General features: G+C 26.1%; 4 protein-coding genes across 7 annotated transcripts in view; 2 read left to right on the forward strand and 2 right to left on the reverse strand.

The window, feature by feature from the left end:
• Positions 1-11,953, reverse strand: part of LOC134836117 (choline transporter-like 2) — a 34,841-nt gene extending 22,888 nt beyond the window's left edge. For 2 of the 4 annotated variants that reach the window (XM_063851367.1, XM_063851333.1), the window contains exon 1: positions 2,046-2,402. Coding sequence is in view for 2 of the 4 variants with exons in the window: in XM_063851358.1 (XP_063707428.1) it covers positions 3,493-3,520 (28 nt within the window). In the remaining 2 variants the exon portion in view is untranslated. Of the gene's footprint in view, positions 1-2,045; positions 2,403-3,492; positions 3,563-4,037; positions 4,089-11,658 lie in introns of those variants that run through there. The other 2 variants (XM_063851358.1, XM_063851349.1) reach the window with 2 other exon arrangements.
• Positions 11,954-13,213: 1,260 nt separating this feature from the next.
• LOC134836687 (delta-aminolevulinic acid dehydratase) lies at positions 13,214-14,687 on the forward strand. Its single transcript, XM_063851866.1, has 2 exons — positions 13,214-13,414; positions 13,590-14,687. Exons 1-2 carry the CDS (start codon positions 13,305-13,307, stop codon positions 14,476-14,478), a joined length of 999 nt encoding a protein of 332 aa, XP_063707936.1. The 5' UTR covers positions 13,214-13,304; the 3' UTR covers positions 14,479-14,687.
• Positions 14,688-14,869: 182 nt separating this feature from the next.
• LOC134836688 (uncharacterized) lies at positions 14,870-18,193 on the reverse strand. Its single transcript, XM_063851867.1, has 4 exons — positions 18,033-18,193; positions 16,183-16,586; positions 16,006-16,116; positions 14,870-15,113 (listed from the first exon to the last, which is right to left on the reverse strand). Exons 2-4 carry the CDS (start codon positions 16,568-16,570, stop codon positions 15,037-15,039), a joined length of 576 nt encoding a protein of 191 aa, XP_063707937.1. The 5' UTR covers positions 16,571-16,586; positions 18,033-18,193; the 3' UTR covers positions 14,870-15,036.
• A 231-nt stretch (positions 18,194-18,424) lies between these two features.
• On the forward strand, positions 18,425-19,258 carry LOC134838214 (mediator of RNA polymerase II transcription subunit 18). Its single transcript, XM_063853692.1, has 2 exons — positions 18,425-18,644; positions 18,705-19,258. The coding sequence occupies exons 1-2, from the start codon at positions 18,514-18,516 to the stop codon at positions 19,210-19,212; spliced, it is 639 nt and encodes a 212-aa protein (XP_063709762.1). The 5' UTR covers positions 18,425-18,513; the 3' UTR covers positions 19,213-19,258.
• The last annotated feature ends 3,280 nt before the right edge of the window (positions 19,259-22,538 follow it).

A 22,538-nucleotide genomic window follows, 5' to 3' on the forward strand; every position in this document is an offset into this window, starting at 1 on the left:
TAAAAGTTGATATATTTCTAAAATTTTACAAACCACAAATAATTCGTGTTTTTGATCAAAATAAATCACTTATTCCTCTATAGAAATTTTCACACGTACAAACTCATTAAATTTTGTCACTTTTGAAATAATTGCCCAAATTACGACCTACATATCCATTCATCCATTGTTCGTTTCCCATGTTGACATCAATTCAATAATGTACCTAATTTGAATGCATTCAATTAATAACAATATAATTCGATTCTTTATCTCCGTCTTTGTAAATTGAACAAAAGAAAATCACTTCTTTCCTCATATTTCCGCGTCAAAACACAAGTAAAAAAATTATTCATAAATGCTTTTAATTGAATTTCTTGACCCTTTCTTCTTACATGCGAAGCCAATTATCGTCGTCGTTCTATCGCGCAGAATTAATTAAAGTCAATTTCGCTGCTAAGTGGGCCGCAACTACAAAGCGCGAATGTATTTTTAATGAAATTAATAGAAATTATCTTTCTACATAAATTTTATGATAACTTGTCAGTGTATTGCTCTTATTTGTACAAGTGAACAATAAAACACATGTCTAGTTGGAGAATTGATGAGTTCTAACATGCAAGTGCACTTTTGAGGTTAATCACCTGAACACATCTGGATTCTCTCGTGGACTGGTTTGAACTTTATTTTGACCTTCAAATAGCCTCAAAGGGATTTTGTTTTGAGAATTCAGTACAAAAAATGCCCCAAGTGCAAATTTCTTTGTTTTCAGAGTAAATAAAATTAACTGCGAATAACCTGACGAGTCTGAATTTGTAATGTAAGTTGCATGAATCAGCCGTTTATTTACTATTCTCACTCACAGCGACTGCGGGTAACTCAACACCGTTACTTTCCATTTCATATAAATGCACAAACCATGCAAAAAAACATGTGCTTTGAGGTGCGTTTCAACGAGATTTTTATACCTTTTTGTGTCTTGGTACTGTTTAGCATATAATGAAAGACCTTGTACGAGGCTGGAGATCTTGTAACGTTTTGTTTCGGTTTAAATTGTTTTGAAATGGATTTTTTTTTGTTCTTATCTGAAGTTTTTTTAGGCAATTTAAATTGTCGTAGAAGAATTAAAAGTACCGTAAAAATTATAAATTTAAAGGAACGAAGAAAATTTGAAAATTTTATTTTTCTAAAAAATTTTTATTTAAAAAAAATTATTATAAAATAATTTCAAAGCAAAAAAGTTTGATTTTGTAAATTGTAAAAAAAAAAATTCAGAGAATCTTGTTATGACTTATTGTTGATAATATTAAGAATGTATTGACCATATATAGAAACGCGTAGGATAAGATAGAGATTAGCAAAAGCTATAAATGAAATCTTATATATTTTGTGTAAATATCTGTTGTGAATAATAATTGAACGTTAATCAAACAGAAACAATATTTTTTTGAAAGTTTAACTGTATTTTTGGCAATTATGACCAAAATTTTAAAGATTTATGGTAAAAAGTTAAATTTTTATAAAATTTTTCTACAAATTTTCACTTTACAGTTAAAGTTATATATGATTAATTTTTTTTAAATTTCTAAAATTCTTTTCTATTAAAAAAAAATTAAATAGAATTTAAAATTAATTTCTTTTCTATTTAAAAAAAAATCAAACTTTTAAATTTAAAAATGTTTAAAAATCAGCTTGTAATTTTTACTTAAATAGATCTTTTAAAAATTTTTTGTTAAAAATATTCTTAAAAATTTTGATTTATCGAAAATCTAAAAATAAAAAAAAATAAATAAAAATAAAAAAAAATAAAAATAAATAAAAATAAAATAAAATAAATCTAAAAATTTATCTTTAAACTATAAAATTATTTTTGAACTTGAACTTTATGAAAAATTTTGGTCAACAAAACAAAGAAAAACTCTTAAATTTTTTTATTTTATAATTTTACGGTAATTTTTTTTTCTATCCAACTTCAATTCAGTTCAATTTAAACCAAAACAAAACTTCGCTTAGCTCAACAATTTTAAACAAAACTCGCTTATTAAAAAAAGTAGTTCAAAACTTACTTGTCTGTTATTAAATTCTTGATGATTGTAATTAAATTCTGTGTTGCGACAATAACTGTTACTCCATAACTCTTTTTTATTCCGCTTAATTTTAAATAAAACAACAGAGGGATTACACAACTTTTCTATTGTTTTAACAACTTTGGTTTTTTTTGCCTCTTCTATGATTTTAATTTTATTTTTATTTCACCTGTTGAATTGAATTTTATTCGCTATGAGACTAAATACTCTAATTAATTTTATTTTCACACTTTAAATTGATTGATTTATTTATCTCGTCGCTGATTCATTCTTCTATCTAATTTAATCGAAAATATTTTCAAATCGACACGGAACTAAGTAAGTGAGACACGCCACGACACATGGTTGGAGTGAAACTAAATAAAGCGATTTTACTACAAAAGTAAGTTGCACATGACAAACACACAAACAATAAAAAATAATAAAAAGAATAATTGTCTATATAGATTACGAGGCACTTAGTACTACGCAGTGCATCACATAGACACTCAATCAGATGTTTTTGTTGTTTGTGTATTTGTTACAGCTGAGTTGAATTGTTTGACGAGGCAAACTGTTGCTTCTGTTTGAGTGTTTTTTTTTTCAAAACATTATTTACGTTTACGATAAATTTGTTTGATTGTGGTGAGTGGTTTGATCATCTAACGTTGAAGCGAAGAATTTACTTGATGCGAAAAAATTTTAAAATTTATAAAAAATCTTGAAATGCTATAACTCATAATTCGCTTAAAGGAATTTTTCTCAGTTTTTTGTAGTTTGTCAGTTTAAGCTTTAAGAAGGTTTATGTGAAGAAAAAATTCAAAAATGTATGAAAATTCTTTAGATAATTAAGAAAATGTAAAGTGAAGTTCATTGCATAACTTAATGAGACATAAAATCAAATTTTCATTTGAAAATAATAAATTGCATAGTTTTAGGAGTTATTTTGTCAAAAAAATACTTTCTATAGTAGGTCAAAATATGGCGCGAAATTAGAATTCAAAATCCAGAAGAATTTTGTAACGCAATAACTTAAGTTTCGATTCAAGAATCTTTTCAAAGTTTCATTGTAATTTATCAGTTTTAGTTTAGAGAATGTTTTTATGTAAAAATATTTAGAAAATAATTTTAAAATTCATGGAAAATTAAGAAATTCTCAAGTAAGCTTCATTGCATACTTTATGGCTTAAAAATATTTTTTCTTAAAAATTATAAGATTCTCATGGTAGAACGAAATTTACGGGTCCAATATTTTTATTTATTTACACACAAAGAAAGAAAGAGAGCATTGTTTGTGTCAAAGATAAGTCACACACTGGCGATAAACGAACTTTTTTTTATCACATACACAAACACGAAATTTACAATTGTTGCTTTGTACTCATTATCTTGTTATTTTTTTTTTTCACTTTGTTTATTTACGTTTTTGAAAAAAAAAATTACTTACCGTATTTCAGCAAGTTTTGATCAGACATCTTGCTGAATTTGTGCGTCTCGATGAGCTCTCGTTAAATTTCCTGAAAATAAATTCAATTTTCTCACATTAATTTTCCAGTTGAGAGACTTTACTGCGTCAACGTGCGTGCGGTGAGTCATTTAATGTGCAAATATCTTAAAATTTATGTGAATAATAATGAAGGAGGTGATGTATTATGATTTAAACATGAGTGAACGTGCGATGGAACGAGATGCTATCGTTGATGCTTTTAATTAAATTAACAATAATCGCTCGTAATAAATGATCCAAATGGGCATGAAACTGAGTTTTAGTTCAAATTTGTTTTTTTTTAAATTGTTTTTTTGAAAGTCAAGAACAAGAACGTGAACACGGAAATGAATTTTAGCGAAGAAGGAAGATGTTCTGAATAAGTTTAAAATTACAGGAAATTAAAAATGTCAGAATTTTTTAAAGTTTTTTTTTAGTAGGAGAACTTTTTGATGTCTTTGTTGTTTTTTTCTGTTTTTTTTATAAAAAAAAATTAAAGTTCTTACTTTAATAATTTCGAGTGCGATTAATATCAGTCGACGTGATGTCTTCAAATTTTGTACTTGAACTGACTCAATACGAAGCAACTGCATATCTTTATGATCAAAAATATAAAATTAGATAACATTTACAACAACTTGTATATGAAGAAAAGTGGTTTCCATAGTTAGTGATAATTTCGTAAGATTTTATATCACATGTAGAACTGATAAGAAAAGAATTTCATACAATGGCTGTAATATTTGTATTTGCATTAAAATGTGTGCAAAATCTTGTGAAATTAAGGTTTTGGTGAATCACAAGAAAGTGCTCTCGTAGGTCTTATCTTTAAAATTAAACTTGTTAAATATTTTAATTAAATAATTATGATTCATACCTTAAGTAATTAAGTAATCTAACGCGAAAAGTTAATTTAAATGCAAATGACAAGGACAAAATATTTTAAATATTATTTGTATTTTAATTTAATTAAATTTTAATACAATTAAATTTTCAAACATCTCTGATGGATTTTAGTCAATTTTTGTAATATTATTTTTTTTAAATAAATAAATTTAAAATAAATTAAAATTAATAAATTAATTTAAGAAAAATATTAATTAAATTTTCTTAAAATTTAAGCAAAATTAATTTAGGCGAAATAAAAAAAAATAAAAAATACGTGAACACTAAATTAAAAATTAATATAGAAAAATTAAAGAAAATATTTCTTCTTACTAATCTTTATTATCAGAATTAATGAAAAAGAATTATCGACAGAAATTGAAATTTATTGTTAAAAAATAATAAAACAAAGCAATTTAAATTATTTCAAACGTGACTCATTTAATGACGTGTCAATTGCAGAAATACATAAGGAAGACATTGATTTGTGGTTTGTTTATTAAAATTCGTTCGACACATATTTGAATTTTAATTACCTACGTTTTGATTCATGTTTATTAATTACAAATAAATATTTGGGAAAACCTCATGGAACAATTGATTTGTGGATTAATTTCACAAATTTAATTTTATGGATTAAAAAATTTGCAAGGCGTCTCCATTTTAAATTGATACTGTTTAAACAAGTTTTTCAGAACAAAAAAAAAATTAATTTATAAAAAAAAATAAATAAAATAAAATAAAATAAAATAAATAAAGTTTCATTTTTAAATATTAAAAATTTTAATTAAATTAATTAATTAAATAATAAATAATTAAAATTAAATAATTAATATAAATAAAAAAAATAATTAAAATAAATAATAATTTATAATTAATAATTATATCAATAAATTTAATTTAAATCGAATGAAAAAAAAATATATTTTTCCTCTTTATTTAATAGAAACAAAAATGTTTTTAAAAATTTTAAATTAAATTAAATTAAAATTAATTAAACTAAAATTTATTCATAAAAGCTACTTATTTTTTCATTTCTTACAAAAGAAATGTAAAAACTGACCTACCCGATATAATTAAATCAACATTGAATAATAAAAATAATAAAAAAAAAAAACAAAACAAAATAAAAGAAGGTCGCTCACTGACTCGTCATTTCTCCGAATTATTCTTCGTGTCTCGTACCATTACCAAATATAACGAACAATTAACACCTTCTGAATTTCTTCTCATTCTTCTTCTTTTTTTCTTTAATTAAATTTATTTTTTCGTGTATTCTTTTTTTTATGTTACGTGATAAAAAACTACACAAAATATTTTTTATCAAAAAAAAAAAAAAATTATTCAATTAAATTAAAGACAAAACATGACCTTCGCTTATTGAATTGTTTGTTTACAAGACAATGTCCTTAACCTATTTTCTCTCACCTAATTCGAAAAAAAAATCCTATTCAATATTCATAACGTTAATAGCATTGATTGTCACATATTTACTTTCACTCACAAGGAAAAGTCGGGAAAAAAGGGAAAGCGACGTCATTCCTGCATTTGATTGATTGACAAGTTGTGTTTGTCCATAAAAACGACAATAATTAATTATAGTCTGCATTTTCATGTTTTTTTCTATAAATGCAACACGTGACTCACAAATAACGGGAAAAAATTCACAGTGTCATAAAAAATTGTTTTTTGCCTGAATTCCGATAAAATTAATAGGAAATTAAATTTTTTACTTGAAAAAAGTTCACCGTGTTATCAACGAGTAATTTATCTTGTTTACATTTTCCGTGTCATTAGTCAGTTACACACACGCATTTTTTCATGTTTACTTGTTCAGGAGATTAACAGAGACACGTAAATATGCGCAACGAAAGTAAAACTGTCCTATAATTCGTCATAAATCGAACAATAATTGGGTCAACAACATTATCCTGAACATTTACAGAAGCAGAAGTTTTTTTTTCTATTTAAGCTTTTAGAAGGGTAATTTAGGTCAGAATTTATTAAATAAAAAAAGAAATTATTTTTTTATTTATTGTAATTGAAAAAAATGGAATTTATTCCCCTGATAAAGAAAAATTAGGTGAGATTGGAATCGATTGGAATAATTTGATGCGTCACGTGTGTTAAAGTTAATTCCAAGTTAATTCATAAAAAAACATTTTTTTGATGAATTACGAGATAAAATAATAATTACAACAAGAAATCTTTCATTTTTTTTTTATCAATTTTGTCATAAAAAAGGGTGACATTTTTATGGATTTTCATTCAATTTATCAATAAAAGCGGAAAATTGACATGAAAAGAGGGAAGTAATGAACGACTCAATTTAGCGGTTTAATGTTTCGGAATAATTATTCACAAAGGAATTGAAATTTGATCGATAAAAGTCACTTTTTTTAAATGGAATGATGTGAATTTTTATCACATAAGGCACGATTTGTTCCATTTTTTGAAAGTTAAAGGGAAAGAAATCGATAGAGGTTAATGAACTAGCTGCAAAATTGCAGTTTGTGGGGTTTTGTAATGGATTGTGGGGGTAATAAGCTATTTATATTCAGTTGGTTTTCAACGTGCTGTATGGGGGCTGTAACGGGCAGTGATGGAATGGAAGGAAAATAAAAATTAATTTAATAAAAATTAAATTAAAAAAAATTATTAAAAAATTAAATTAATTAAAATAAAAAAATTAAAGAAAAATGAAATAAAAAAAATAAATAAATATTTTAGATATTTTAAATTAAAAGAAAAAAAATATTAAATTAAAAAAACAAACATAAAAATCAATTGCAAATAAATTTATTATTTTTTTCATGAAAAAGAATAAAAAATGAAATTTAATTAGGTACAAAAAAAAAATATTTTTAAAATAAAAATAAAAATAAATAAATAAAATTAAAATAATTTTTTTAGAATTTATTTTAATAAAAATTATTAATTAAAAAAATAAAATAAATTAAAAATAATTACTAAATTATTTATTTTTATTTTTTTTAAATTTTTTAAAATTAATTTTAGAGCCCATCCATATTAAATTTTACAATCAACAATTAGCCTTACCTCAATTGACGCAAATTTCATTACCATTTCAAAAACTTTCTCGGGGCTCATAAACACACCCATGATTTTATTGTCCAGACATATTTTCCGAGAGGGAATTTCACTCTACAACATTTTGTTTTATTTTTATTGCAGGTACTTCATTCCATTTAATATGCAAGGAAACTAACACGCAATGTCCAAAATGACCCATTAATTTCATGCAATCCTTTTTTCCCTGTACTTTCTTCGAACAATGACCAAATACGCCAGACGGGAAGTCAAGACATGCAAATTACTCGTTTTTGAAGGAAAATTTATTTTTTTAGGGAAAAAAGCCGGTAGAAGAGAAGAAAAATTTCGTTATGTAATGTTTGTTGTGGTAACTAAAATTATTTAAAGAAAATAACTTTTTTTTTGTTCATTAGAAATTAATGCGAAGGTATGGAGGAACTATTATTTATAGTAGTACTATGATACTTTTTCGATTAAATCAATTGTTGGAAAAAAGAAAAAAAGTCACGTGACTTGCAGTATGATGTAATATTTAAGGTTTTATTAAAGGACAGGTAGTGATGGCGAGACAGACGAGGTAATTACAGTATTTTTTGACTTTGATGAGTAATTTTTTGTACCTGCGTATTAATTTTTAATGGAAAAACTATTTTTGTTAATTTTTTTAATATTTTTGAACAAATGAAAAATATGTTTTTATTGGCTGAAATAAATTTGTCAAATAAAAAATCTTATTTATTTATAGTTTTTATTTTTCATCTTAAAATTCATATTTTTATTAAAATAATTTTTAAATAAAATATTGGAAATTTTTATTCGAATTTATTTTTTTTATTTTATTTTTTAATGTAATATTTTGAAGAATTTTCTTCTAAAAAATTTCTCAAATTTTTAAAAGTTTTTAATGATTTTTTTTCCTTTTTTTTTTGCCTTAAACATGATTTTTTTTTGAGAGTATCCTTTCGTAAAAATTCATAAAAATTTGGGTTTTTCCGAGATAAGAAGGTAATGTTAATTACTCATTTTAGTGACTTACTGATTTGCACACTTTTTGTCATATAAATAGGGCACGATTTGCCAAAATAAATCAGAACGATTTTGTCATTCATTAGAAATGGATCTTCTCAAATAACTTGAAGTCTTCTCTAACAAAGAAGCGATTTCGGAATATAAATTTCTAAATATTTAAATTCTCGATGGAAAATCGTATATTCTACGATAACATATCGAGTCATTGTCAAGTGTCTATAAAAAAAATTAACTTGAGCTCTTCAAAATCTGAGAGCTCGGAATTTTTTATTAATTGAATAAAATTTATTTTTTTGCAATTAAGACTATTTCTTCATTACTCAGAAGAAATGTCAATAAAAAAATATGGATTAGAAAAATTGTTTTTATTTAAAAAAATCCTTTATCGATGCTCAAAATAACTGATAAGATACCAACCATAGCTGATACGAATAAAATTTTCAAAATTTCTATTCAGTTCAGTATTGTCTTGGTTGCTAAAAAGCTTTGTTGAATTCATCAAAATCTAACAAATAGCTGATTTTCTGTACTGACGTAAGTAAAAAATTATTTAAAAAACATTTAAATTAATGAAAAATAAATAAAAAAAACGAAATATTAAAAAAAAACTACTGGAAATATATTTTTTTCCTTTTTAGTTTTTGCAAAAACACAAAATGGATGAAGAGATTAAAAAACTCGCTGATTCAGTGTTGGTTAAAGTACTGATTTCGTCACTAACCTCAAAAGAATCAACTTTTTTTATGCCTATCAAAACAAAGAATGACATGATGAAACTATATAAGAGAATTGAAAAAGTTTCTGAAAATTATGAAATGTTTTGGTACGACGGCGAGGATCACAAAATTTTAATAAGGAATTATTATTTTGATTTCCTTGATGATTTCGATGCATTTTTATGCTACGCGATGAAAAAGAAGTTACATTATCATGTTTTGCATGTCTCTGTTACAGACAAAGGTGATAAAAGTGATAAAAAACATCCCTTTAATTATTGATTTGTTGTTAAAAAGCTACAATTGACTAAAAATAATCAATATTTCTAATAAAATGTCATTAATTTTCCACATTTCTAACTTCACAAGCGCATCAAAATTGTTCAATGAGCTTCAACCAAAATGTGCGATGAAATGAAAAAATTATTAATGACCAACAAACCAATAATAAAGCCACATTTAATCGAATAATAAATAAATTCACAAAGAAAAAACCTGTCTAGTCAATATTTAATGCATCAAACTTCGAAACAAAGAGCCACCCATTTAAACTCTCCCCGGTATGGAAAAAAAGAAAAATTTTCGTAGACAGTCTGTTGCCATTCCCCATTTGCAATTTTCGTTTCCTTGACACGATTTCTTCCTTTGCAGCATGCGACCTTCCTCCAAAACTCGAGATGAAGGGAGATGTGCAGCGAAAAAAAGTAAACAAAGACACGATTTTGTACGAGAACAGCTGATTATTCAGCAGTACCTCTGTAGAGCAGCTGTGTGCCCTTCTTCTCATCCTTTTTACGTCTTTCGACAGCTCGACACTCGGTACGTTATGGAATGGAGAAATTCTGATGCTATGACGATGTTTCCTTTTGTTTTGTCAATATTTTTTTCGTCATCGTTGAATTTTTTTTGAGGAAAAAGCTTTGATGACCTTGAAAAATGCGATTTACTCGACACTTCAAGAGCTCATCAAATTTCTTATCAATTTTTAATGAATTTCGTCAATAAATTCTGTTGAAACTTCAAAAGCGAATTTTTGAATCGATTCCAAGCGAATTCTTCTGCCAATTTATTTGTAAATAAAAATTTTACTTATCAACGACACACACGAGTGAATTTGAATTATTAACAATAGCAACTGGCTTGTTTGCATATAAATATAAATTTTAAATAAATTAAAAGCGAAAACATACGCCAATAATGTTGTTTCTGATAAAAAGTTTGCCAGAAGTAGCTGGAAACAGACTTTGATTTGATTCAAAGTTTTTTTTTTTTTTTTTGAAAAAAGAGAAATAATTTTTTTTTAAGTTCTAAATTTTTAAACTTTAATTTTTTTTATTTAATTTAAAATTAATTTAATTTTTTTAAACTTTTAATAAATTTCAATAATTAATTTAAATACCAAAGTAATTAAAAAAAATTAAAAATTTTAATTAAAAAAAAAATATTAACAAACGTCAAATTTAAAAAAAAATATTTCAAATTAATTTTGACAGTTCTTATGTCAATTTTTGAATATTTTTTTTTAACAAAATATTTTTTTTTTATTTTTAATTAGCAAAAAAAAACATAAAAATTAAATAATAAATATTTAATTAAAAAAATTAATCAATAACAAAAAAAATTACTGGAAAAAACGACAGCTGTCATTATTTTTTTTTAAATGTCAAAATAAATTTAAAAATTAAAAAAATTAAACTAAAAATAAAAATTTAAAAATAAAACTTTTTTAAATAAAAAATTGCCCAATTATTTTATTTTTGTTCAAATTCTTGAATTTTTATAAAAAAATATTTTATTTGACATCAAAACTTTCAAATTTTATTAAAAAATTGACAGATGTCAAGTCTAAACTTGTCAAAATTGACATTCGTAAATTTTTATTATCAAATTAATTAAAAATTTATATCTTTGGTTTAAATTAAAATTATTTAATGCTTTAAAATAATTTTTAAAAAATGTTAAAAAAATAAATTTAAAAAAAAATCTGTTAAAATGTCAAAATAATTCTAAAAACATGAACTTAGAACCTCAACAAATTAATTAAACATAAAAATAAATCTTCTTTTGTATTTATTCCGGGATCCGGTCTACTGATTTTTATTTTTAAATCTACACTACTTATACTTTACTTGTATCTATTTGTACCTACAACATGTCAAACGGGGAAACAGAAATAGATTCAAATTTTTTTTTTGTACTTAAACGTCTTATTTAAAGATAAATTGACGTAAATTGAGATTTACAGCGGTCATGAAAGTAATTCCCATTATTTTCGCACTTTATTTTGTTTTTGTTTTGCTCACGAATGAACAATTTGCCCAATTTTTCGATACATTTCGCGTGTCTCGAACGATGAATGAATTAAAAGTTGTTTCGAAAAATGAATGAAATTGTCTACGGCGGCACGACATTGACATAGAGAGCTAAGTAGATATAGACAAACCTGTTTTTGTTGTTGTTTTGATTGTCTCACTTTTTAATTTTTTCACTTTTTTAATGAATTCTCAAATTTTGTGAGATGACATTTTTTTCAATGATTCTGTTATCTTTAAATTCTTCACTTTTGTCGCTAAACTTTAGTGCAAGAAGTTTCGTGAACGATTAAAGGTGTTTTGTGCTAAAAATGTTCCTTAAATACTTTCAGGTCGCACAAAGGAATTTTGTTGCATCCTTTTATCGAATTTTATCCGTGTACACTGCTGAATATGAAAAACGAGATAAAAATGACATCCTCTCCTCTCTAAGCGCGATAGAGGACTGAACCGTATGAAACGTGAAGTCGTACGTCAGCATACGTAACGGGACTAGATGAAGCACCGTAAGTGTTTTTTTTTGATAAGGGGATGAGGTTTTAATGAAATTTTGTTTTTTTGGTGAGTTTAAAAATTATTTTGACAGTTATGAAATTTGACAGCTGTCAAAATTTTGAGTAAAATTTTTTTTTTTTTTTTGAAAACTTTTAATAGTATTTAATTTGGATTTAAAGCCATTTTTATTTAATTTAAAAAAATTTAACAGCTGATTTGAATTTACATTTTAAGTCAATTAAAATTTTTTTGACAGATGTCAAAATTTTAATAAAAAATATTTTTTTACCGTTAACAATTCGAAAATTTCTGTTAAAAGTCAAAATTTAATTTAAAGTTGTACAAAAATAAATTAAAAATCGCTTAAAGTTCACATTTGAAGAATTTAAAATAATTTTGACAGATGACAGTTGAAAAAATTTCAAAACTGTCAAATTTTATGAATAAATTCAACTTTAAATAAATTAATTATTAAAAAAAATTAACAAAATTTATTCTGAAAATTTTTTAAATAAAATGAAAATTCCCCAAAATATTTTATAGAAAAAATGACAGATGTCAAATTTTTTGAATTAAATTCTCGTTAGATCAAAAAATATTTCCAAATATCATTTAAAACCAAAAAATTATCTAAAAATTTATTTTTTTTACAAATTTAAAAAAAATGATCTGAATTAAAACAAATTATTTTTATTTTTTATTTTTTAATTTTTCAAGAAATATCTAAATTATAAATTAAATTAAAAAATAAAAAAAAAATAAATAAAATCAAAATAATTTATTTTAAATTAAAAAAAATTAAAATTAATGAAGTTTGATTGATAGAAAAATTCTAAAAAAAAACAAAAAAAAAATAATTTGAACAAAATTTCTTTATAAAAATTCAAACAATTTTATAAAAAATTATTCATAAAATTAAATAATGTTTTATTAAAATTTTCAAAAAATTTAAATTATTGCTTTAAAAAAATTCTAAATTTTAAAATAATTAAATATCTTCAATTAAAAAGTAACAATCATCACACGACGACAACACTTTTCATCAAACAATCCCCCCAAAAATTGATAAACTTCAAGTTCACTCGTCTAAAATTGCTGAATTCACGTGTTAGAACGAGACAACACTATTCCTCATATCATTTCCTGTCTCTTTCAATCCCACATGCTTTACTTTATGTAACGCAGTACAACATTTGACGTTTGGCACTATTTCACTTTGGTCGTGTTTTTGGCTCTGCAAAAAAAATTCGAACGAGCCTCCATCGGAATTTCTAACTAAAAAATGTCTCTAACGAAGTTGCATCCGAGTCTTTTCCATCCGACGCTGCGAAAAATGCACGAAGCTGACGTCCAAATCCTGCCACACAACTTGATGTATCCAATTTTTCTGGTGTAAGTTCTTGGAAATATTCTTATGGCAACAAAAAAAATAAAAATAATGAGTTAACAAGGTTAAGGTCATGCTCGATTTTATTTTTTTTGTTAGTTTTTTTTTGCTGATAAGAAATAAAATTTAGGTTTTTAATTTTTTTTTTAAATTTTTTTTAATAAAAATTAATTTTTTTAGGGAAAAAGACGACGATGTGCAACCAATTCCGAGCATGCCGGGTGTCTGTCGTTACGGAATAAATTCTCTGAAGGAACATCTCGCTCCGTTAGTTGATCTCGGTTTGAGTTCAATTTTACTTTTTGGCATAATTGACGATGCCTCGATGAAAGACGATCAAGCAACGAGCGCCGATTCCTTTTACAACCCCGTAATTCGTGCACTGCCGCAATTACGTAAATGGTTCCCCAATTTGCTGATTGCATGCGACGTTTGTTTGTGTCCGTATTCGCGTCACGGTCATTGTGGTATCTTGCATGCGGATGGCACGATAGATAACGACAAAAGTATCGAACGAATTGCTCAAGTGGCTGTCAATTATGCGAAAGCAGGGGCGCACATCGTTGCTCCCTCCGACATGATGGACAATCGAATATTCGCGATAAAAAAATTCCTGCGTCACGAGCAACTCGAAGGAAAAGTCAACGTTCTCTCGTATTCCGTGAAATTCGCGTCGAGCTTTTACGGCCCATTTCGGGACGCAGCGAAGAGCAAACCGGCATTCGGTGATCGAAAATGTTACCAATTGCCCTACGGATCACGAGGATTGGCAAAAAGAGCCGCAAAACGCGATGTTGAGGAAGGCGCCGACATGCTGATGGTCAAACCGGGCATGCCATACCTCGATATTGCCCGTCAAACGAAAGATGAGTTCCCGCATTTGCCACTTTTTGTGTATCAAGTGTCGGGAGAGTACGCGATGATTTATAACGCAGCGAAAATGGGATCGTGTGACCTCAGAACGATGCTAACGGAAGTCCTGGCAGGCATGCGAAGAGCTGGAAGCGATTGTATCATAACGTATTTCGTGCCGCAACTGCTGCAATGGATGAAGGGAGGCGCTTTGTAGTAAATTTAGCAGGTTTTAAGCAACGAGACTTAACTTTCTTACAAAAAAACACACAAAAATAGTGGTAATAGTTCAATTTTTATTAGCTTTATTGGCTATTTTTTACAAATTTTTTTTATATGGCTTGTTAAATAATATTTATTATTTTTTTTGTTGGCTTTCTGGTACAAGGTCGAATTTTTTTAGTTTTTTTTTATAATATTTACAACGACAGTCTTTTATTTATTTTTTTTTCTGTGAAATAAATCTTTTTTTTACGAAATGTTGAGAAAAAATAATTATTTACATTTTTACTTGGCATCCATAGAGAGACATGACATATTAATTAACAAAAAACTTTCACCCCTCTTAATATCACGTGAATGCAAATATTATATTTTTTACATAAACTCTGGTTGGTATAAAATAAAAAAATAATGTTTAAAAATTTTTTGTAATAAATCTTAAAAATTAAACTTAAAAATTATTTTCGTGGTAAATTATTTAAAAATTTTTATATTTAGAATTCACAAAATTGCCTTTTTTTAGTGGTCGACACTAAATTTTTTTTTTTTTTTTTTACGTGTTACGAGATGTTCCTTCTCCGTATCTCAATGGCTGTTCTGAAACACTGGGTAAGGTTGATGAAAGACTTGCTGTTCAGGAAAAAAAATTAAAATAATAGTAAATTAAAAGTAAAATAATTAATGAAAAAAAAAAATGGGAATAACATAAGAGATTGGGTTTAAGAATTTTTTTTTTGAATAATTTTGACAGATTTTTATTTTTTTTTAAATTGAATTTAATTTTTTGAAAGAGTAAAAAATAAAAAAAAATGTAAAAAAATTAAATTTCAGTAAAAAAAAATATTTTTTAATTTGATAATTATTAAAAAAATTTCATAACTTATTTTTTTTATTTTTTTTTTTAAATATTTTAATAATATTATTTTTTTTTTGTCTAAAACTAACAATTTAATTTAATCTGATTTTTTTATTTTACTCAAGACTATTTTTTTTATTTTCGGGCAATTTTTATGTGATTTTTTGTCATTAAAAAAAAATAAAAATTTAACTTTTGACAAAATAAAAAATTTTAAACTCATCAGAAATTTTTAAAAATATTTTTTTAATTCATTAATTTTTTTTTCTATTAACAAAGTAAAAATTGGTTAAAAATTTTAATTATGAAAAATAATTTTTTTTACTAAAAACTTTAAAAATTTTTCGTTTTTTGATGTTTAAATGTTAAATTTTAACTTAAAATGATAACTTTTTAAATTTTTAATTAAAATCTTAAAAAATTATCTATATTTTGAAAAGTTTTCTGTCAAAATCATTCCACGAACTAACCCATTAGAAGAAAAACTGATAAAAACTTAAAGACAGGAGAGGAAAAAATCATTTAAATATGATTTTCGGAAAATTGAACGAGACTTGTGTCAGTAATTGGATCAGAATCGTCTGATTTTCCCATTTTTCAAAAGAAAATTAATAGAAAATTCACGTTAGTATCGATTTTTCTTTAAAAACTTCAAAAATAATTCACCTCCATCGGGACTCCTTGAACTGCAAACAACTTTCGACTGAACTGCACGCACATTTTCCATGTTGATTTTCATCGAGATATGACCAAACAGGAGATAGCCAATTGTCATTCCTAAAAAAATTAATTAATTTTTATCGATTTTCACGTGAAAAAATGGGGAAAAATTCACGAAATTACCTCCAACGACAGCAATAAACAAAAATCCATTGTACAACATCACAGACAACATCAACGCGTATCCAAGGCCATTTTGGAACAAAAAGAAAATTCCTTCTTTCAAGCCTTTCATTGCTTTGCTAATGCATGCACGAGATCCCCTGCTGCTGACCGGCTCCATGCTCAGTAAGGGACTATCGCTGCTGGCATCTTGTGTGGCTCGCGTTTGAAGTTCTCGCGCCGCTTTCGCCTTTTGTTGAGCATTGTGGACTTTCATGGCTTCGAAGAGGATCGACAGGATCATGAGAACGGCACACAGAGCGATCATCTTGCCCGACGTGTCGATCACGAGACCTTTGAAGAAAAAGTCTCCGAGGTCGTAACCCCACCAAAAGGACATGTGCATCATTTTTGGGGAAGTTTATCTGAAAATTTAAGAAAAAAAATATTAGTTTAGTTAAAATTTGAAATAATTTTAAAATTTTGTGCGAAAAAATGATGAATTGTGATTAAATTTAATGAGTTTGAGAGTCAACGAGGCGAAACGAAGCCTGCTGAACAAGCAAATGCGCAACAGTTGAACTAACAAAGTAAGTTTCGGACATTTTTTGGCTTGAAAATGAAATTTTTACGAAATTTTTGTGTCTTTTAATGACATTTTTAAGAATTTTGAAGGCTTTGGAAGTCATTTGAAAATTTAAAGCCTCAAAAATTAACAAATTTGAGACTGAAAAATTTATTTTTTGAGAATTTAGGGGTCTTTTATATGAAATTTTTGTATCAAAATCAAAATTTTTAATATTTTAGTACAATTTTGAGACATCTTAAAGGTCTTTGAAGCTGAAAAAAAATTAAAAATGTTACAAAAATTCAAGTTTTGAAGGAATTTTAATTAAAATCAGTGTGAAAAGTGATTAAAAAGTACTTTTATCGCCTCTTGAGACACTAAAAAGGCTCTGATAACAAAAATTTCAGCTTTTAGCTTAACAAAAAATAATTCTAAAAGTTCTTGAAGTAACTTCTGAACGTTAAATTTGCTAATTTTCAACTCAAAACTCGTTTTTTATCTCAAAAACGTGCAATTTTCGCTAAAAAAAATCTTCTCGTTCAGTACAAAAAGCTTTAAAACCGCTTTTTATCTCATCAAACACATAAAAAATCCCCTCTTAGATCACGATTCGTCGTTAAATACTTAAAACGTAGATTCCATATCGCCGTTCATGCAATTCTATTGATTTAATTTGCATTTTTGTGTCTGTCCCAGTTCTACAAACAGCTCTCGATGCACTTTTCATATCATAAAATCACTTTGCAAACTTCCTCATTACCCAATTAAAGCCGCTTCTTATCACGAATACACACTTTTCCTTATCTTTTCACGCCTCGGTGATAAAAATTTGATGGTCAATGCACTTTTTCTCATCTTTTGCGTTCAACGAGGCGCTGATTTCGCCTTATCTCGCACGGGAAAAAATGTCGAGAGCAAATAAAGCGTAAAGTAAAATCCAGTTTGCACACAAAAAGTTATATAAAATTGTTTAATATGGAACACTCGGTGCACATTATTGAATAATTGGGCTCATGCTGTTACACAATCGCGCGTTGTTTGCAAGTTTTTTCGTGTAAACAGGTTTGGAGTTTGCACTTTCGATGATTTTTCAGCGATTTTGTGTCTTTTGAAGCTTTTAAATTTCGATTTTTGTCTTGAAAATTCTTCACTTGCCCTCTTTTTTGAACGAAATCGAAAGTTTTTTGATGTTAATGTGGGCAGAAATTGAATAATCACTGTTTATTTTGATTTTTCATCCCACAAAATTGAAATTTTTGGTGATTTTTCGAACGATTTCGATAATTTTAGGACCGAAACTCACCTTTTCTCGTTCAAACAGTGACTGGTTTGTGATTTGAGAGTATTTTTTGTGCCAATCAGGCAAGATAGGTACTTAAAAACCTTGAAATCGCTCGTACATTTAACTACAATTCTTCTTGTTCGCAGCAATTCACGTACGATACTGAATGGATTTGGACAATGACGGCAGGGATGTTCAATCTGATGACTTTTTTCGTTAAAAAATTAATTTTTTTCGAAAAAATTTTATTTTTTTATACGAAAAATTTGATGAAAAGGCGCCTTATTTAATTTTTTGAGTAATTTTTCCCCAAAAAAATATTTTCTTATAAGAAATTTTATCAATTTCATTCGTCTCATAAAAATTTTAGGCCCATTCGGTATTTCAAAAGTGGATTTCCGGCAAGAAATTCACGCAAACTGTCAAAAATCAAAACAAAAGTTGATGTTGTGATAAAAAATATTTAAAATTTTAATAAATTTACCTGAAAATCCTGCAAAAAATGACGCAACAACCGAGTTTAAGGGCCATGGATTCGCTCAACGACGCGATAACAGCGAAAATTGTTCCGATGCAGGAGTATTTGTTACAAGGCAGCATTATGGATACAAGTGTCGAGAATTTACTTCACCGGTAATTTAAGATTTTTCATGTTTTCAATGAATTTTTTGCTAAAATTAACTTTTTTTTCAGTCTCCGTGGCTTGTGCGACAACGTTGAATCCGGTTACGAGCAATTTTCCGACTACGAAGTTTGTTTTTCGCTCCGGCTCCCAAATCAAACTGCTCCGTTGGCGCTTCGGGTGCGTCGTGCCCTCGATCAAGATGTTCCCTACCAACTGCGTTATCTCGGGCAACCCGAGGGACAAGCAGATCGGAATCGCCCAACGCTCGTGCGGAGTTGCATCGATATTGCGTGCACAGCTTCCATCGTGGAATTTCTCAACGAATTGGGATTTCGCGTCGAATTCGAGTACAGAATTGCCGGTTACATGTTCCGAAAAGGTCGCATGAAGATTACGGTTGCGAAGATTTTTAAGCCGAATACTCCCGCGGAAACGATTTCGCAGAGTTATTTGGTTGAATTGTCGGTTTTGGCGCCGAGTGGGCAGGAAGCGATTGCGGAAGATATGAGGCAATTTGCGGAACAGCTGAAACCGTTGGTGCAGCTGGAGAAAATTGATCATAAGAGACTAATGTAGATAAGATATTTTTCATTTTTTTTTTGTCGAAATTCACTTAAAATAAAAAAAATTAATTAAAAGTTTTTTTTGCAATTTTTTGTTTAAATATTTTTTTTCTATAGCATTAAAATATTATGCTGAAAAATAAAAAATAAAAAAAAATAATTATTAATTTATTTAAATATTTTTTTTTTGTTTTTAATAATATTTTTATTTAAAAAAAATATTTTATTATTAAAAATTTTAAAATAAAAAAAAATAAAAATATTCAAAAAAAAAAATTAAATTAAGTTAAAACAATTAATTTAAATAAAAAATTCGTTATTTATAAATATCATGAAATAATTTCATGAAATTCTAAAAATTAATTTTTGAATAATTAAAGAAAAAAATTTTATGATTTTTTTAATAAATAAATTTAATTTAATAAATTTTTTAAAAAAAAAAAAAAAATAAATAAAATAGTAATAATAATTTAAGTGTTTTTTTCTCAAATTTTGTTTAAATAAATTTTTAAATTTGAATGAAAAACTTTCAAATTATTTTTATTAAAAATTTAAAAAATTAAATTAAAATTTTTCAAAATGCAAAAAAAAATTCAAATTCAATTCTGTCCCATTCTTCGTTAAATTCATTTTCCACAAATTCCATTTTTAAAACGAAATCAACAAGTTTTCTGTTAAAAGCTCTTTATGTCGAGACGAGACGAGCTTTTCTTGCCGTCGTAATGTCTGACTGACTCCATATTCGTACATGCATCACATACATATGTCTCAACATAAACATGCATGTATGTGTGATTTTTTTGTGTTTGAAGACCTTTTGTGCGTTCACCTGAAACGCAATTCTTCCACGTGACCAAAAAATGTTTTTTTCCTCGTACAGCAAAAAAAAACAACGTAGGAGGATGTTGTTAATAAATTTTCAATACTTCGCCAAAAACAGAACTTCTGCCTTATTTTTGCCACTTCACTTGCTATTTAAACGTTCTTAATTAATATACGAGACACATACTTTTGACACAGGTGTGCAACATGTTCTCTGCAGAATATTTTAATTTGTTTGTCAGCATCACCGTAAATATTAATTTTTTTTTGTTCTCTCGAGTGAAATGCGAGACACGCAGGTACATTTTTCACCTTTTCGCCTCCGATTTTGATCTTTTTTCCTCATCTGCGGAGCACGAAACGACGTCCGAGAGCAGCAAACACCGAAAAAATCACACAAAAGGGTAATTAGAGACAAAGCCATTGTCCGGAGAATTTCTTCGAAAAACTTGAAATATGGGAAATTCCGGGATTTCACATGTTTCCTCAAGAAATTTACCTGCTAAGGAGGATTTTTTTTGGAAATTTCATCGGCGATGAAAGTAAAACAGGTCAAATTGTCACGTCGTCGTCGGTTTTCGGTTCGTAATTCGAAGGCAGGTTTCTCTGTTTGTACGACGACGACGACGATAACGACCACGTCGATAAAGAGAAAAGTCGTCATCGTGGTAGGTAATTGAGTAAATTTAATTATTTTTTGATTGTTTTTGACGTGTTACGTGGAGGGATATGGCAACGCCCCTTTTGCGGACATGAGTAATGCGAAAAAAATCGGAAGGTAATTCAAGGGATGTGACACGTGGTTTTTGGAAAATTCGATTTTTTATTAATTTTTATTGAAATTAAGCTATAAATGTTATTTGAGGAAGTTTTTATTTCTTTAAAAGACAAAAAAATTAAGTTTTTTTAATCTAAAAATTAAAATTTTTTAAAAATGATTTTTAAAATTTTTGAAAATATTCTTCTAAATTGTTTAAAAATAAAACTTCAAAATAAAATTTTAATTCTTTCGAATTTCCAGAAGAAAATTCTAAGAATCTGAAAAATTAAATACACAATTTTAGATTTTTCTTAAATTTTTATTTCAATGTAATTTAATTTTAATTTTTGATTTTTTTATTTTTTTTTTATAGAATTTCGCTTGAAAATAAAAAAAAATATTTTTAATTTTTTAGACAGAAACTTTTGATTTAAAATTTTATTTTTTTTTTAATTTTTACCAATTAAATTTTATTAAATTTTTAAATTTTGATATTTCTTCGTTAAAAATAAATTTTTATTTAAAATAATTTAAATTTATTTATTTAAAAAATAAAAATATAAAAATAAAAATTTTCAAAAAATATTTAATTATATTTATTTTAATTCAAAAAATTTTTAATAAAAATATTTTAATTAATATTAAATTAATAATTTTTAATAAAAATAGTCTAAAAATTGTAAAATGAGCTTCAAAATTATTTTATTAACTGAATACTGCTTTTTGATTGATTTTCAACAAACAGATAAAAAAAATAAAAATTTCTGATTAAACTTTTATTAAAACTTCAATTTTTTTTACTGCAAAAGCGAATTTCAATACTTTTTACATGAAATCGCTACCGATTTCTTAGCTCTCATGAAGCAATAAATCAAAAGCGTAATCAGAAACTCCATCAACGCGATTTAAACTACTTTTAATGATACAAGTTTCGATTCTGCAGAATTTCTTGCCATACAATTCATGATACTTCATAAGCAATTATCCCGCAATTATTTTGTGATAAACCCACGAGACTTGTCAGATTAAAATAATTCTACAATAAAATCATGAAATTAATGATTTTCTTGTTCTGGCTTCTGGAAATATCGAAAAAAATGACTTTTTAACACGTGGCTTCCAAGAAAAAATTTAAAATATTAAAAAAAAAATATAAAATTAAAAAAATTTTAAATAATTTTAATTTTTTTTCTCATTAATAATTTTAAATAATTAAAAAATTACTTAATATAAGTTTTTATTTTTATTTTAATTAAAAATTAATTTTAAAGAGAAAAAAAAATTTAAAAGTAACTTATTGAATAAAAATCTCACAAGTCACCCATTTTCCTAAATAAAAATTGCCTTCATTTTGATATTATTCGAATAATACTTACAATAAATCACCCCCAAAAAAATCCTGAACATGCGCAATAAAAAGGAGTCGCAATAAAAATCACAAGAGGAAGGAACAAGAAAAACTCAAATATTTAATTTTTTGCTTTTAACAGAAATGGCCATTGTTTTATTTCTTGTCATTTTTGACTAATAATATTTGTTTTTTAATAATTATTTAATAATAATAATATAATATGTCTGATTTTTCATAATTTTTAATTAATAATAATAATTTTTTATAATATTCACAATTTTTTTAAATTTAATTATTTCATCAACTTTTAAAAATAATTAATAAAAATAATTTTTTTAATAATAATAATAATTAATTAATAAAAATTTCTTAAAAAATAATATTTTTTGATTATAATTTACCTACA

The sequence above is a fragment of the Culicoides brevitarsis genome, chromosome 1, assembly GCF_036172545.1.
Source record: "Culicoides brevitarsis isolate CSIRO-B50_1 chromosome 1, AGI_CSIRO_Cbre_v1, whole genome shotgun sequence".
Taxonomy (NCBI): Eukaryota; Metazoa; Arthropoda; class Insecta; order Diptera; family Ceratopogonidae; genus Culicoides; species Culicoides brevitarsis.

Bases quoted from the DNA above. Each gene is read 5' to 3' on its own strand.
- LOC134836687 (XM_063851866.1), top strand. From the start codon at position 13,305: ATGTCTCTAACGAAGTTGCATCCGAGTCTTTTCCATCCGACGCTGCGA. The intron at 13,415-13,589 runs GTAAGTTCTTGG...TAATTTTTTTAG, and splicing joins ATGTATCCAATTTTTCTGGT to GGAAAAAGACGACGATGTGC.
- LOC134836688 (XM_063851867.1), bottom strand. From the start codon at position 16,570: ATGATGCACATGTCCTTTTGGTGGGGTTACGACCTCGGAGACTTTTTC. The intron at 16,117-16,182 runs GTAATTTCGTGA...TAATTTTTTTAG, and splicing joins GTTTATTGCTGTCGTTGGAG to GAATGACAATTGGCTATCTC. The intron at 15,114-16,005 runs GTGAATTATTTT...TTTCCTGAACAG, and splicing joins TTCAAGGAGTCCCGATGGAG to CAAGTCTTTCATCAACCTTA.
- LOC134838214 (XM_063853692.1), top strand. From the start codon at position 18,514: ATGACGCAACAACCGAGTTTAAGGGCCATGGATTCGCTCAACGACGCG. The intron at 18,645-18,704 runs GTAATTTAAGAT...CTTTTTTTTCAG, and splicing joins GTCGAGAATTTACTTCACCG to TCTCCGTGGCTTGTGCGACA.